Here is a 15432-nt window from a genome sequence, read left to right on the forward strand (position 1 = left end):
GGGTACAGGAATGCAGTAGAACGGGTCTATGCGGGCACCCTACAAGTTAACCCCCGACGATCTGGCTCAATCTTAGTTTGTTTATTCGAATCTTATAGACTTTAATGACCAGCTTTTGCTCGCGGCTTTGCCCGTGAAACCTCAGTGAGCATTTTTCGGAATAAAGATACCCTTTATGTCAAGGATAGATTGTGTACAAGCATGCGTCAATTCAAATTCAAAATCGAAATCTCATATTTAAGTCATTAATTCACGAATGACTAATGAAAGAAACATTCGATAATTTTGCAACGTCATAAGAATTAGTAAAGGTCTAGTCATACATTCGGTATTCAAAATATTTATAAAACTCGAGCAATTATAATTTTCAACGGAATAACCATTACGGAAATTTGCTGTTAGCTTAGTAGTTTAATCGACTTCAAAAAACGTGGAGGTTCTTAATAGGGGACCGGACTAATTTTTGTTCTTTACTATTATCAAATATTTACATAATATAAATTATAACACAGGAGGAATTATTAAAATCCATTAAAAATCAACAAGTTATAAGTCTTTGAATTTCGATGGAAGGGGTAATTAACAAGAAACAGAAAAGAGACGAAATACCCACATGTGACGTCATCGGGAATTAAGACGCGTGCGAAAGAAAGAGATGAAGCGATATCCCCACATTGCGCCCACTTCTGCACATTACAATATTTTAAATATGAATTACTCGCTCATTTTTTAACCATTTTTATGCAGTTTTCGCAGGAGTGATTCTTTTTCGTATTATTAACCATTACATATAGAATAATGTACAAAATCAAGCATAGGCCGGTCCCCTATTTGATAGATTTTTTGTATTATTTTTAAATAAGCATGGCAAAGTGACCCCTCTTCTTCTAAAGGTAAGCGGACTCCAGATAGAATATTCATAGATTCTGGAGTGCCAGGGTATTCATGAATAAGATAAGATCGTGTCAGAAATTCAATGAAAAAAATGCGCATCGATCTTCATCGATATGGTCCCTAGCATCCAATTCCGTAATCACACGTTTTACTTTTTTTCAATTATATTAGTGTTATAAGTATATAGTTATTGCAATAAAACTATTTTAAGGATTTTATCGCGAATTTTTATGTTATAATTTTCTCCCGTTTCGAAGATTTATAAAAAAAAGGTATAATCGTGTAACATATGTAAATATTGTAGCTTTGACTTTTCGGATGATCAACACCTCAGTCCGCCCCGTGACCACGAAGGCTGTAAAGTCTTCGTAACGTCGAGAGAAAATTATATTAAAAATCCATAAATTAGTTTTACTTCAATGTTTAACATTCGCGTAAACATAAGAAATCATTAAGTATATGGTTACATACATTAAAATGGTTAGAAGATTTTATACCGTGGAGGAACAGAGGTTAAGAAAATTTAGACCTTAGACATATAGCAATAACACATAAATTAACAAAGCAGCAAAAAAATTAAGTCTTGTATTGTGAATTTTACTCTAATTGCACCATTGAAGTGTAGATAATTTGTATAATTACTGAGAAATTGTTCATTAACAATAATTAAACCTTCATTTCGTCTTCGTCACTACAACGTCAACTAAAACTTTATACCCTGTGTAAAATATAAAAATGTGTGTCAATTTGATATATAAATATGTAAAAAAAAATCGCGTCGAATGTAGCTTTGTGAAAGGATAAACCAACAAACCTACTTTCGAAAATGATTAGTGAACATTATTTCTATAAAAAAAATATTTCGCAATATTTGTTTTCTATTTAACATAACATCTGCGGTACACTCGCGAATAAAAATATAATTTATGGATTTATATCAAACTTATTAATTTATTTGGTTTATTCAACCAAGTAAATACTTATTGTAACTCTGAGTTTAAATACAAAAAGCGCATAATTTATGTTTTTTATTTCAACGATAATACAAATAATGGTTGTATACAACTGGCATTGCTATACTACCGTTCTCAGACATTCTTTGACGTTCAATGTCAATCAATACATCACAGACAAAAACATCTTAGTTCACAGAGGTATAAAACATTTTACCAGGCCACATTCAATAAAAATAAATAAAATATTTCCTCATTTTTAAACTCCATTACAATCAGAAATTAATTCATTTGACTGAAAAATATAGGGAAAGAAGGTTTTATTTGTTTACATTGTCATTTTCCTTCCTAAATATAGTATATAGTATGACTAAGAAATACGTTGGCTAAGAATAAATTAATTTTATGACCTTTTAATCACATACCTCGCGAACTTATTAGCGTATATTACAACTTGATTGAGTGAACTGATGATAAAAATCTCATATTTGGTAGCGGAAACTCCTCATTGCTCTAGTGGTAAAGTTATTAGACTCTAGTTCGATTTCTAGGCTAGGCAATCGATCGTGTGTTGATATGCGAATTACATGCAAGTTACCCGGATGTGAAACTGTATAATGGCGATGGGACGGATACACCAATTCTTTAAGCTACATCTCTGTCAACCCCACAGAAACCAATCTAGGATCGCATAATAGACATGATACTATATATACCAGTAGAAAGTTGTATACAATCAAAGAAACAAGAAAGAAAGCCGTAAGCGAAGATTATGTTTATACGATACGACATTGACACCGCCGGGAATTGAACCTTGACATTATTACACGTTGCAAACCGTTTACAAAACAATGCATTGCATTTTTACATACGGAATGCAATTAATAGTTGGACGTGCCAATGTATTATCAATACTAATATTGACCTCAATTTGCTTACTTAATGGTTAATAAAACATATTTAATCAAAGATCAAATTAGCTTAATCCGTGTTGTCTTGAATTCTTTGAAAGGAAATGAAATACCACTGCTTAATTATTGGTAAAGAGGATTTTAACATACTTATTGAAATCAATCTACAACTGGACTTTATGAATCACAACACAATTGTATGAATAGAAAGTACAATACAATATCATTATGCAAAGCGATTTTCTTTCGCTAAAGCTGTGAAGAAAATCTTACCTGGGCAGGACTCGGCTTATTTCGGCATGAACTTTACGCGATACGTTTATCGAAATGTGCCGAAGTGTTACGGAGTTTACCGATCGAGTGAGTGGTACGGGCAGTCGCCGCGTCCGGCCGGCCGATGACTGCGGAGCGCGGCGCTTGCGCACACTTCGATACGCACACAGACCCGCTGTCCGATAATCGTACATGTTCGATCATAGATTTTATCGACAGATGTGTTATTGAATTTCGTAGGTATCGGAAGCCATTGTTCGAAGTATTTCGGTATACTGGAGTATTCTGAGGTGGAGATTAGATGCTAGGCTCTATATTGTTGTGATCCTACGACCATTATAAAGTAAACTCAAATCTAAGTCAATAGTGAGATATTTATTTTATAAGATTTTCTAATAAAAACTTACCATTAAACAATAACCATTGTCGCTTTGCGACAAAGAACCGTGTGAAACAAATTAATAGTATTATTTAACAGAAGTTCTACTTATACATTTTTGGGCCTTTTTAAAGCTGATTAAAAACTGCATTCCAAGTTCTCATAAACAAAAAAAAATTAAACACGTTTACAGTAGTAAAGATATTTGACATTTGATCAGTTATAACTTTGTTGACCTTTAGGAAAACCCAATAAACTTTGTGTTGGAGCAAGTCCAAGTATGCTAATGGACACTTAAAAAAGTTGAAGGGTATATGATTACTGATTGTTTTAAGAAAGTTAAAATAATTTTTATTATTCAAATTGTTAGGATTGATTTGACGCTTGGCAATGACTAAATCAATTTTGATGGTACCTTAATAGCAGACAGTGATTTAGTGATATAAAGAAGTAATTTAGAATAGGACAAGAAAATTTTATATTAATTGAGTTTAACTTAAAATAATATTTTTTAGTATCCATCTACCCGGATTTTCTCCAAGAAGAGCAGCAATCAATACCATTAATATTAATATAATGGATAATAAGACATACATTTTTTTTTTAAAAGCAATCATTATCTTGAATTTATTACATCATTTTTGGGATGCGATTAGCTAACATAAGTATATAAATAAAAAAATATTATGTCCTGTCTGCACTCGACTCTTTGGTCACGTGTTTATTTGTGTGCGTGTAAGACAACTTGTAAGCTTAACTGTCACTGCTTGTGTACAGTCGCTGACGACTGCGTTAATCGTGTTTTTTTTTATCCTTTAAAATATTTGTGATGGTTTATATAAAAAGACAAAATAAATTATTTATTTATTACAATAAATAAATATGCTTGATTGCCTTTCTGAACGAGATATCTATCAATGTACATCCTATCGGTTACAAAGAATTTATGCCAAAGAAATTTCAGTAGGATGTTTAAATTTTATTTATAAATGCATTGCTATATCAAAATTACAAAATTAACTGCGGCTTGAAATTCTAATATTAACAGGTGCTACTAAGGCATTGGACTCGTCAAAATAATTTGTATAACATTTTTTATTTATTTTTGATGTTTCAAATATTTATCACCACATTATCATCATTATCAAACAGCCACATGAACCATCTTGTTCCAACAGGCCGGGATTGTATCGACAGCCGAGGGATAATCATCTCCCGCCAGTCGACATTCTATTGGACCTCAATCCACTTACCATCAGGTGCAATGGGTTACGCCTTGAACGTTTTAAAAAATATATGTCCAGATAATCGCACTGGCAAATTAGAAATTAAAATTACTTCCCCTCAGGTAAATTTTTTGACGTCTAAAAATTTTAACACTTCTGTCCTCGCAAGTACCGTCTCAAAGCACGTTCAAGAGTTGCCGTTGAGTCATCCACAGCTCATTACGGTAGATGCACAGAACACGGACCACTCGGCAGTACCAACTGAAGTACCCGAACCACATGACCTTATAGAACTAGTATTTAAATACAAACAAACGTTAATATTAACTTTTAGTTTGAAATTTAAAAAATAAATCCCTAAGTGTCTATCGATGACAACACTCAAACTCGAAACAATTGAATTAAACGCTGCGGCCATCGCTATTTAGCAAGTGACAAGAGTGCTGGCAGCTTTCAATTTGTAGGGGGCAGGTGGGTTTAAGCCTCATATTTTGATGCATCTATCAGATCGCTAGGTAATCCCAATAATTTAACACCGGGCAATCGGCTACAAAATAGTTGAACAATTCCAAAACCTAAATAAAAATAATCAAATTCCAAAAACTGAATGATTTCAATAAAAATATTCTTTTTCCTTATCAAAAATAAGTTCACCCATTGCAATTTATTTTACTAAATAAAAAATGATTGTAAATAAGGTCACAAAAAATTAAATGGCGATTTTTTTATTTGTTCACCAACTTTCGTGGTTGACTGTACATAGATTTGTGTGTGTTTAATTATTGTGTTACATCTAGGGAGATAGGGCCTTCCAACTGATCCCATCTGCTTACACCCAAGTATATAGCACGTACGAATAATGACCCTAAAGTACTTGTGTCGTAGGTATTAAGAGTGAATATCGATTACCCAACATCCAAATTTAAAACTATTAAATAGATTTTTAGGATTTCTAATAATGGATGTACCAATTGTTCCTCTAAATATAAGCAAGACTTTTTTTTTATTTTAAGTTTGCAAAAAAAACGAAATAAATGAGCGCATACTTAGCGGCGATAACTTAGTTGGATGTGGAACGGACTGCCGAGACGAATGTCCGCAGGTTCAAAACCCAAGGGCACGCACCTTTGACTTTTCTAGAGTTATGTGTGTATTCTTTGTGAATTATCGCTTGCTTTAACTGTGAAGAAATGTTTATATTAGGAACAGGTATTCAACACTGAGAATAATAAATATAGATTTTATACGAAATTAGTCATTATTTTTTATACGTGCTACGTGCATGGTAAAGTGACCCCACTGTGATGGTAAGTGGTGTAAGATCCAACAGAATGTCGATTGACGAGCGATGATTACCCCTCGACAGTCGACACAATTATGCCGGCCTATTGGAGCCGGATATACACAGGCTAATCCCGAAACGCGACACACTTACGTGGGCCACTATGGCGGGTTTTAACACCTTGTGTACTCCGCTATCCGCTTCGACAAATAATGTCTTTAAGACCAATATCGAATCGATGAGAATAACTTCCCTAATAAAAAGTTGAACTTATTAATTAATGGGCGCATTAACATTCGAATGATGCAATATTAATTAATTTAACGTAATGTGTAATTTTAAACTGTTATCAAGTTCACGACCTGTCCCTCTGAGAGTACGTGATAGTTAAATCTGTCGCGGTACAAATCTATTTATAGTGTGACTAGCTTTTGCACGCGGTTTCGCCTGCATACTGATATATTTTCACGGGATAGAATGCAGCCTATTCCTCTTATTCATAGACGTTATTTATCTAAGGACGAAGCATTGCTGTGATAATAAGTCTGTTTCTCAGTGCTGACGGCATGGCAGACTTCGCAGTGCGTAGACATAGGGCAGTTGTGATTGGCTAATATTGAGATACAACTTTAATGTAGTTGGCTCTCAGATGAACAAAGCTGAGAAACAGACTTGTTATCACAGCAATGCTCCGTGCCTTAATAAATAACGTCTAGGAATAAGACGGAAAGTCTTTCGGAAGTCTTATGCTATCTCCATAGGAAACCTTGAAATCCGACAATTGCGTTCAGACAGGCAGACAGTTGAGATACTTTGTTTTATAATATATTTTTTAGAACACAATTCTGTCATACATTGTTGTTGCGTAATTTAAGCAGTTACACAGCGCACGCAACGAAAGCTTTCAAAAGGAATGCATTTTTCCCGTTTTTGCATAACTTTTCATCGAATCTCCGCTCCTGTTGCTCGTAGCGTGACGTTATATAGCATTTAGTCTTCCGAGATAAATGGGCTATACAAAACTAAAAGAATGTTTAATTTGAACCTGGAGTTCCTGAGATTAGCGTGCTCAAACAAACAAATAAACTCTTCGGATTTTATAATAGTATAGATATTCTATACCGTATTTAACCCACTCAACATTGAAAACACACAATGCTGATACTACATATTTCTACTGAAAAAAAGGAAATGTGTATAAGACCGCGCATAAGTATTCAAATGTTGCCTTTTCCTGATTAAAAATTAGTCTATAATTTATTTTTCAAGGCTTAGTTATTAGTTCGCCTGCCTTTAATCTAAATAAATTTCACGGTTTCTACTACGGCCTTAACTCCTAGCCAACATGCAAACATTTTTACAAAGTCAAGAGAAGTGAGAAGGCAAGTTTGACAGATTATTAAAAATATATAATATGTTCAATAAACTTACATAGCATTTATTAGGTACTATTATTTACATACATTGATTTGAAAGCATGATAAAGTTATTAATAAGTTAGAGGCTCGTTATGTTCCTGCAGACAAACTGCGCAAGTAGTTTTGTAGGGCATTGTACTAGTACGTAAGAATATAAAATTGTATTTACTTATAACAATAATAAATAAATAAAATATATAGTTAAATATTAAAGTCGACGTACGTAGAAGAAAAACATCTAAATACGATTGCATCCACTCGGAATAGAACCCAGTATTGGGCTTTACAGTTTAAGGAGTCTGCCACTAGTCCATAAGGCGAGATATGCTACTTAAATATCCAAATATTTATTTTAATAAGATCGTTCACTCCATACAACCGTTAAGTTTTAAATTCCATAATTTTCTAATTATAAAACAAGAATTCCATTTACAGTTTACACGTTAAAATATTTTAGCATTCGCATTATATGCTGTTTTCAACTAGCTTCCAAAAAGGAGATGGTTCTCAATTCGTGTGTTTGTATTCTTTTACATTATAAATGAAGAGACACGCAAACGACAAATAATTTCGTAAATATGTAGCAGTTCATGGCAATTTTAACATTTTTTGGGACAAAACCCTTCTAAACGTTTCAATACCTATAATGCGAATATAATGGATTACCTAGGTCCCAAATTCCCAACCATCATTAAACACTCATCTGACTTCTATAAATATATTCATAAGAATTGTCTTCAAATAGAAAACGCTAAAGAATTGTTTCACAAGTTTCGAGTAAATTTTATTTGACGGTATTAAGGAGCTAATGTAGATAGTACTCCTTTTATTACCATTTATTTAAGGGCGTAGATTACACTGCGACTTGATTAGGTGGGTTTATACATTTATGTGACGAGTTGCTTTTAATTAGACGACTTAGAGCCTCACAAGGCTCTAAGTGTTCAGTACTTTGAAACTGATAAACAATAATGCACCCTGCTGCTTGGCGACTTAACAGTAGACAATACTTGCTGATGGTAGGATATATTTTATATCCACTTGGATAAGGACCACCGTACACAAGGTGCTAAAACCCGCCACAGTACCTACGTAAGTGTGTCGCGTTCCGGGATCATTCTGTGTATATCCGGTTCCAACAATCAACTCTCGTCGTTCGACATTCTATTGGAACCCACTCCACTTAGCATCAGGTGCAGAAGAATCACTTTGTCCTGCTCGTATAAAAATAGTAACTACCCAAAAGAATATTTGCATATGGAAGTATCTATAGAAAGTTTCTAGTCTAGGAATTGAAAATGTACGCTACCTAAAGACAACTAAAATGAGTGTTAATAAGTAAAATGTTTTCTAATTACATAAAGACCAAAGCGGTGGGCTAATACACAGGTCTGAATAAAAATAACTTTTACCTGCGGCTAAGCTCGTGTGAAAACGGTTTTTTTTCCCGGCATATAAATTTGCCTATTGCATCTAGAAGTAATTTAGCTTTCTATTAGTAAAAAAATATCATTAGTACACTTGAAATAACAAAATTAACCCAGTTTTCTCTTTAATTTGTTAATGTTAATAATATTTAAGTAACACAATGGGTGTCAACTACAAACAAGCATTCAAAAGAACATAGAAAAATAATTTAATTCGTAGAATCTAAACTCTATCTGACGTCACTTAAATATTGTCAAACTTTTGCTTGCAGCTTCGCTCGCGTGGAATTCGTAACCAAATTTAAAAAGTACTGAACTTCATGACAATCGGCACGTGGAATAGCCCTAAAGACGTCAGAAAGTTTCTGCATTTTTTTTATATTAGTGAGGTTATGACCACTTCCATCCTGATTCCCGATAAAGGATTTTTACACAAACGCAGTCGCGAACGAAAACCAGTACGAATAACGTCTCCAAAATACATTGTTTTTGGATGCGCACGGCAAAGTGACCCGACTGCACCTGATGGTAAGTGGAATGGGGTCCAATACAATATCGACTGACGAGAGATAATTACTCCTTGGCAGTCGGCACATTTATGTCGGCCTGTTGGAACCAGGCTGATCCCGCAGCGCTGTACACTTATGGGCCACTATGGCAGGTTTAACACCTTGTGTACAATGGTCGCTATCCGGGCGAATATCTTACCACCAGCATCATTATTACTATTTTATTTATACTTTCAAATCATTCAGCATTATCATCGGAAACGTACACACCTCTTCACGCTTATTATCACGTGCAAGAAGAAACTATTATTGAGGAAATTAAAACGTGCACCGATTGCCTCAGTGACGTAGTTTTATTGGATGCACGATACGACATCGCTCTGATATTCTGAGTACGAATCTCCGATCAAGCAAAGTGATATTGTGTTTTTGTTCAGTAGCAGCCCGGAGTCTTTTTGTGTCCGATATGGCGATAGGTTCGCCCCCCTATCATGTGATTGGATCGAACCCTTAAGGTGTACAGATTGCACCTCTGCCTACCCCTGCGAGGATAAAAACGTCAAGTGTGTTTGTTTTATGTAAAACACGCGCTAAGGTAATAAAAACGAACAACATTGATTGGATCTGGAGATTAAACAGTATTTATTCATTTAATGCACCTAATATACAAATATATATAGGCGAGTTTAATGCCATAGACATTCTCTCTCAATCAACCTTAGGGTGGTGCATAGAGCCGCCCTGTGGAATGGGGGCGTTTGGAGAATTCCACCACGGTATCCCCTGCCTGTCGTAAGAGGCGACTAATAGGGGCCACGAAGGGGGTCGTCGGCGGGCAGCAGGGGGTTATCCGCCCTAGTGCATTTTTGTGCATCCTAGCACATTTTTCGGTTGACCCCCGGGATGGACGGCAGTGTGTAGTTGGCTTCATACTGCCGTAGACGCCGAGGGCGTCCTTCGGTGCGTGGGGGCTTTTGCCCCCCCCCCCCCCCCATAGGAGACGGGCCGCAAGGCGGCACCGCGCAGGGGCGGCTGCGGACGAAGACTTAGACACTTCCGTCAGAGGAAGCCTGCAGCAGTCCCTAATGCGCCGAAGAGGGCCACCGCGGAGTTTTAGCTGGTAGGCCGTGCATAGGTTAGTTGTACTCGGGTTAGGGACTCGGCCCGGCGGTCGCCCGAAGGTCGTCATCAAATCCGGGCGGCTCAACGCCGGGCCGTAAGGCACGGTTACCCCAGCATAACCGCTCAGTCGCCCCCCACGAAGGCTAGGCGGTAGTAATAAGGGACTTTCTCCGCGAATACAAAAAAAAACAAGGGTGGTGCATAGAGAAATAAGGTTTAGGCGGTCATATTTTAATCAATCTTTAGACAAATATTGTATTAGCGATCTAGGGATTTATCTGAAATTAGTGATCATTGCACTAAAAATAGTCACACAAACACACAACACACTTGCGCACACGCACGCACACACACTTTTCAGAGACATCAGCTGTTTGTTACACTTCGCTGACGTAACATTGATGACTAGCTGTATGGAAGTTTATGGGCAATGAGCGCTAACCTTGAAATAATCTACTAGTATACTTGCTCCTTATTTAATAAAACAATAAATAAATAATTTGTAAATGTCTTGCTTACGTGCATTGATTTGGTAGAGACGAATCCTATTTAACTTATTTTTTTAACGTGTATAAAAAGAATAAGACAGAAAATAAATTACATATTTCAAAAGAAACAGGAATCAAACATAAGATTCATCACTTCACATATCACGGTACCGTGTCGTATAACAATATAAAACAGTAGCACGTCTGTTTGTGCAAACAAGAGGCTCGGCACTGACGTAGTGGTAGGAAGTGGGTCATTGTGTACACGAACATTTGTGGCCACGTTGACCACAATGTAATACAGTTGGGCCAGAAAAATCATCCACGGTTGAAAGTTGAAACCGACATTATTTTCGAAAATTTTAAACTATGTTAAAAAAATATAGGAAAACGTGCTGATTTTAAATATACTTAATACTTATATAAGTATATATACTTACTAGCGACCCGCCCCGGCTTCGCACGGGTGCAATGCTGATACTAATTACACTATAGAAAAACTGTGAACGTTGTATATAAAAACATAGCGGCCCGCTCTGGCTTCGCACGGGTATCACATAACAAAATAACAGTATTTCTCCACTATTTAATGGATGTTATTATACATATAAACCTTCCTCTTGAATCACTCTATCTATTAAAAAAACGCATCAAAATCCGTTGCGTAGTTTTAAAGATTTAAGCATACATAGACAGGGACAGAGAAAGCGACTTTGTTTTATACTATATAGTGATACTTACTATACGACTAACTGTCGCAAAATAATGTCGCTTAAGTCAATTAGCTTTTCAACCATCGATATATTTTATGGTCCGTATTAAAAATATTATACTAAAATATCTAAATATAAAACAAATCCCCTTTTCTGTATATCGGTATGTTATCGATTTTCTCAAAATCTAAGGAACAAATTTTTATAAAATTTGGTATGGAAATAGTTTAAAACCCTAGGAAGGTTATAGGCTGTCTATCCCAGGAAAATATATAGCGGGACTTTATCCCAGAAAAGTCCTTCATGCAGACAAAGCCAAGAGCAAAAGCTATTATTATACAAAACAAATAGCAATCGGTAGATACATAAACAAATATACAAACACACAAATTCAGAACCCTCTCCTTTTTAGGAGTCGATAAAGAACATGGGCGTTAAATTTAAAACATCACCTTTAGCGAAGTCGGTTAAAATACCTTTATATTGTCAATAGACGAGAGATGAGTATTCCTTCTATATCCCTCTTGGTGGATCAGGTCTACTTGGTGGACATACTTACGCCGGTCTGCCTAAAACCGTATATACACAGGCTGATCCCGGAACGCGACACTTAAGCCACTATGGCGGGTTTTAACACCCTGTGTACGGTAGTCGCTTACCAGGCTGATACATATATCCTACAACCAGCAAAAGTAGGTAAGTTTATTCATAACATGAACAAACACGGATATTATCGCCAAATCAGTTACACGATAACATCTAATTAAAGGTAGTTAATTACATTTCTGAATTTGTAATGGCGCCATTAATTTTTCGCATGAAATATCAAAACAAAGTTAATTACATACCTTTTTCGAATTCTTTGATAATTAAATACCTGCATATTTTAGTCAAACCAAAAACAATTTTTAAAATTACTTGTAGTTTTTCATGGATATTTTACGAGTATAATAACATCAGGCCTGTATTATATACTGTCCCACTGCTGGGCACGGACCTCCTCTACTACTGAGGGGGATTAAGCTTTAGTCTACTGCGCTGGGCTAGTGCGGATTCGTAGACTCCACATACCTTCAAAACTCCTATAGAGAATTTTTCATGTCTTCAGATTTAGGTTTCAAGTCTGGATGGCTTAATTCACCAAGAATACATATATAATTTAGAAAAGTCAGAAGTGTATGCCCTTGGGTTTTGAACTTGCGGACATTCGTCTCGGCAGTGCGTTCCGCTTCCAACTAAACTCTTGCCGCTGAAATATTTTTCTAGGTTTAATGAAAAAAAAAATCAAAATGATAAATTTAAGCAATATGATAGCATAATATATTGCTCAAAATTTGTTGTTTTCTAATATGAATATTAGTATTAGGATTACTTAAATAGTTTCAGTGGTTAAACCGTACAAACACAAATTTACAATCTTCTACCTCTATATGATGTTTACATTTTTTCTCCACGCCATTAACAATAAGTGTGTTGTAAAAATATTATCAAATAAAACATTTATTACCTTGTCGAAACAATTAATTAATTGAGTTGAGTTAACTAAAAACATATTATTATGAACTTATATAAAAATCTTTTTTTATTTCTTTTTCCAGTTTATCGTGGAGTTTTGGCCGGCATACTTCTGGTCGCCGTCGAAGAGTTAATCTCAAAATGCCCCAAATGCTTTAAATATCTTTCAAACGAAAACTCAACAGACTTCTACTAACCACCACATCTAGCTAGACTGACTTTTATCGTCTTTTCACATCGAGTGACACTTGTTACTTGGTAGGTTAGTACAATAATGATTGGGACTGAAATTTTGCATCCGCCCAGATAGCGACCACCGTACACAAATATACTCGCCGTAGGGGCTAACATAAGGTCGTATTCCGGGATCAACTCGTGTATATCCGGTTTCATATAGGCCGGCATAATTTTGTCGACTGGCGATGGTAATCACAGTAGCGGTCTTAACCGACGCGAGGACCGGGACGGAGCAAAAAATAGTTTCCCGGTTTTAACAGTTTCTTCAGTAGGGTCATAAAAAAGGGTTCTTCAAACACCTTGCGAGGCCCTGAGCGGTTATTCACTTCACCAACACCTAAGGCTGCGTCATCCATAAGTCGACGCTCTACCTTCTCGTACCATCAGGTGCTGTAGGGTCACTCTGGCGTGCCAGTATAAGAGAAAGAAAGATTTATTGCTGTCACAATTTTAAATAAACAGATTACTGCATTAAACAAAGAAAATTACTATATTATTAATAAACAATTAAACAAATATTACATCAAGTCCAGCAAAGGTACCCCTCATTCAGCTGGGTGCTACAGTACGACCTAAGCATGAAAAAATCGATGATCGCTCGGTCAAGCTGTGATGCCCAAACAGACTTGCGTATAAGATTTATCACTTAGTCTTTCGTACGAGTTAAACTCGGCGTCGCATACTAAACATAAATCAGTGACGCAACGGCGCGTCCGTAATTCCCACGCATTACCTGAATGAATGATCCGCCAGTCGACTATAATCTGCTAATGTTTTTGTCCAAGGCAGACTCGCGGACGTTCGCGTTTAGAATTCATAAAAGAGTAGTCTTTACTCGTCACTCCCGCGTGGAAGTCACAGGATAAAATGTAACGGCAATTTCGAAGAGAATAAAGTAGTTATAGTGATACGGAATTGGTTTGTGTTGCAAATTTTTATTAATACCTATTAGACCAGCGGTTCCTTTGTGTCGACTGTCGAAGTATTCGTAAATACAGATGAAAATTTAAAGACTACATTTATGAAGTGGGTTAAAATATTAGTGACAAGTTAGACTGGGTATAATATAAATCCAATAACATTATTTCTATCCTACCTAATTTTATGAATAAGGTACAAGTTAAAGAGGCTTTCTCGATTATAATTATTAAATAAGATATCCTTACATACATATAAAACAAAGGTCACCACCACGTCTGTCTGTCTGAACGCAATAAACTTATAAACTACCCAACAGATTTCGATGAAATTTGGTATGTACATATTTTGAGACCCTTGGAAGGACATGAGCTACTTTCTATATCAGGAAAATAAATAGGGGTACTTTTATCCCGGACAAACTTTGATGCGGCCGGAGCCGCGAGCAAAAACTGGTCATAAATAATACAATGCTATGACCATATTGAACACAAATTCCAATTGCAAACAACTCGCATGTACTCTTTAGAATCAAGCACAAATTTTAATATCTACTAATAATCGAAGCCAGAGCCTCAGCGATTTACCGACCCAATAAACCAGTATTCGAACCTAAGTGACAAAAACTAATTATAACGAATGCATGAGAACTAAAAATAAAAGGTGTTGACTAGAGCTGGCCTGACCGCATTCCCGCCAAGGATGTTGGATGGCATTAAACGAGATATTTCTATTTTTTATCTCGTGTGCAGTATGCTATCCAGTCTCCAGTGCAAAATAATAAACATTGGTTTAGTACTGTTGTAATAATGGATATATTGTTGTAAGTTATTAATAAAGTTGACTAACAATGTGTTTGACACGACAATTTATTTCAGAGTAAGAGGTAACTAAGCAAACAAAAGACCAGAACATACAAATACTTTTAAATATAGAACATAAATATAATATAGTCACAATCTCCAACAAGTACAAACACACACTCATGCCACCCTCGAAGGTAGGCAGAGGCATAACTAGTGCGCACTTTTCCTCGTATGAACTCCGTCCGTGACCATGAAGGCTGCAAAGTCTTCTAAACATCGAGAGATAATTATAATACGAAAATTAAAATCCGAAAAATAATTTTATTTCAATGTCTAACATTCGCGTAAACATAAAAATCAT

The 15432-nt window shown here is 35.8% G+C and overlaps 1 protein-coding gene across 5 annotated transcripts in view; it reads right to left on the bottom strand.

Moving 5' to 3' along the window:
• Positions 1–15432, bottom strand: part of LOC115446292 (angiotensin-converting enzyme) — a 58320-nt gene that overhangs the window by 13935 nt on the left and 28953 nt on the right. The window contains exon 1 of one of the 5 annotated variants that reach the window (XM_037440820.1): positions 10914–10934. The exons of 3 other annotated variants lie outside the window; for them this stretch is intronic. In XM_037440820.1, the coding sequence (XP_037296717.1) occupies positions 10914–10919 (6 nt within the window). In that variant the 5' untranslated portion in view covers positions 10920–10934. Of the gene's footprint in view, positions 1–3031; positions 3175–10913; positions 10935–15432 lie in introns of those variants that run through there. One more of the 5 variants, XM_030172898.2, reaches the window with a different exon arrangement.

The sequence above is a fragment of the Manduca sexta genome, chromosome 20 (genome assembly GCF_014839805.1).
Source record: "Manduca sexta isolate Smith_Timp_Sample1 chromosome 20, JHU_Msex_v1.0, whole genome shotgun sequence".
Taxonomy (NCBI): Eukaryota; Metazoa; Arthropoda; class Insecta; order Lepidoptera; family Sphingidae; genus Manduca; species Manduca sexta.